Raw genomic sequence first — 1087 nt, 5'->3', positions numbered from 1 at the left:
CCGGCCGGGCGGGCGGCTGAGGCCCAAGCGGCGGAGCGCGCTGCGGAGCGCCGAGCCCCACGCGGGGGCCCGCAGCCCCAGGCGGTCCATGGAGACGGAGCGGCGTGACCGCGGGCGCGGGCAGCCCTCGGGGGCAGCCGCTTAGGCGCAGCGCTCTTGTCCCCACAGGTCGCAACCAGGGCGGCCGGGCGCTCCCAGCCGCGGCCCCCGGAGCGCCGGCTGCGGTCCCCACCTCCATGGATGCCTTCAAGGGAGGCATGAGCCTGGAGAGACTGCCCGAGGGGCTGCGGCCACCACCACCGCCGCCGCATGACATGGGGCCCTCCTTCCACCTGGCCCGCGCCCCCGACCCCCGGGAGCCACTGGAAAACTCGGCCAGCGAGTCGTCCGACACCGAGCTGCCAGGTAAGCGCTGCTCTGCTCGGCGTGCACCAAGCCTGCCGGGCGCACCGAACAGGGCCCCGTGCGGCCAGGTCCTCTCTCTGCCCCAGGAGTGTCAAGAGCTTTCTTTTTTCCGGTCTCGACCTGACGATGGATGCGGAAATTTACACACACGCAGGCACGCACACGGGAGCCCACTTGCAGGCAGTCCCCACGCGCCAAAGCACAAGTCAGATGCACAAGCATACAGCCAAAGCTGGACTGACAGCCCTCGGGAGCAGGAGCACGTAGAAGCGGGAGAAAAAGTGGAGTTGTAAGCGCCAGGACGCAGAGAGGCCTCCGGGAAGTAGGGGAGAGGCAGATCGAGAAGGGAGTGGAGGTGATGGCGGGTACTAAGTGCCCAGTGAGACCGAGGGGGCAGACACTTTGACAGGCCAAGGGGTGCAGACTGAGAAAGCGGATTCTAGAGAAGGGATGGGCTCTCCGAACAAACAAGAAGAGAGAGGACAGTAAACGAGACCCCGGACACCGAGGACTAGCGGGCCAGGAGGCGCGGCCTGCCTCCTGGCAGGGTCGGCTTACAACCGGCCAGCCGGCCGGGGCTCAGAGCCACCAGGCGATCCAGCCTGAGGCGGCTTCTCGACCGGTCCAGCTCTGCGCTGTGTTTTTTTTTTTTTTTTTTTCCGCTCAAGAGCTTGAGAGGGGC

General features: G+C 66.8%; 1 protein-coding gene across 1 annotated transcript in view; it reads left to right on the top strand.

The window, feature by feature from the left end:
* The window catches only part of Pitx1 (paired like homeodomain 1), a 6174-nt gene that overhangs the window by 471 nt on the left and 4616 nt on the right, over positions 1–1087 (top strand). Inside the window, exon 2 of the mRNA XM_008848064.1 lies at positions 169–405. Within this exon, the coding sequence (XP_008846286.1) occupies positions 237–405 (169 nt within the window). The 5' untranslated portion in view covers positions 169–236. The remainder of the gene's footprint in view (positions 1–168; positions 406–1087) is intronic.

The sequence above is a fragment of the Nannospalax galili genome, unplaced genomic scaffold (assembly GCF_000622305.1).
Source record: "Nannospalax galili isolate Female #2095 unplaced genomic scaffold, S.galili_v1.0 scaffold1830, whole genome shotgun sequence".
NCBI lineage: Eukaryota > Metazoa > Chordata > Mammalia > Rodentia > Spalacidae > Nannospalax > Nannospalax galili.
This window is presented reverse-complemented; position numbering and strand designations above follow the sequence as displayed.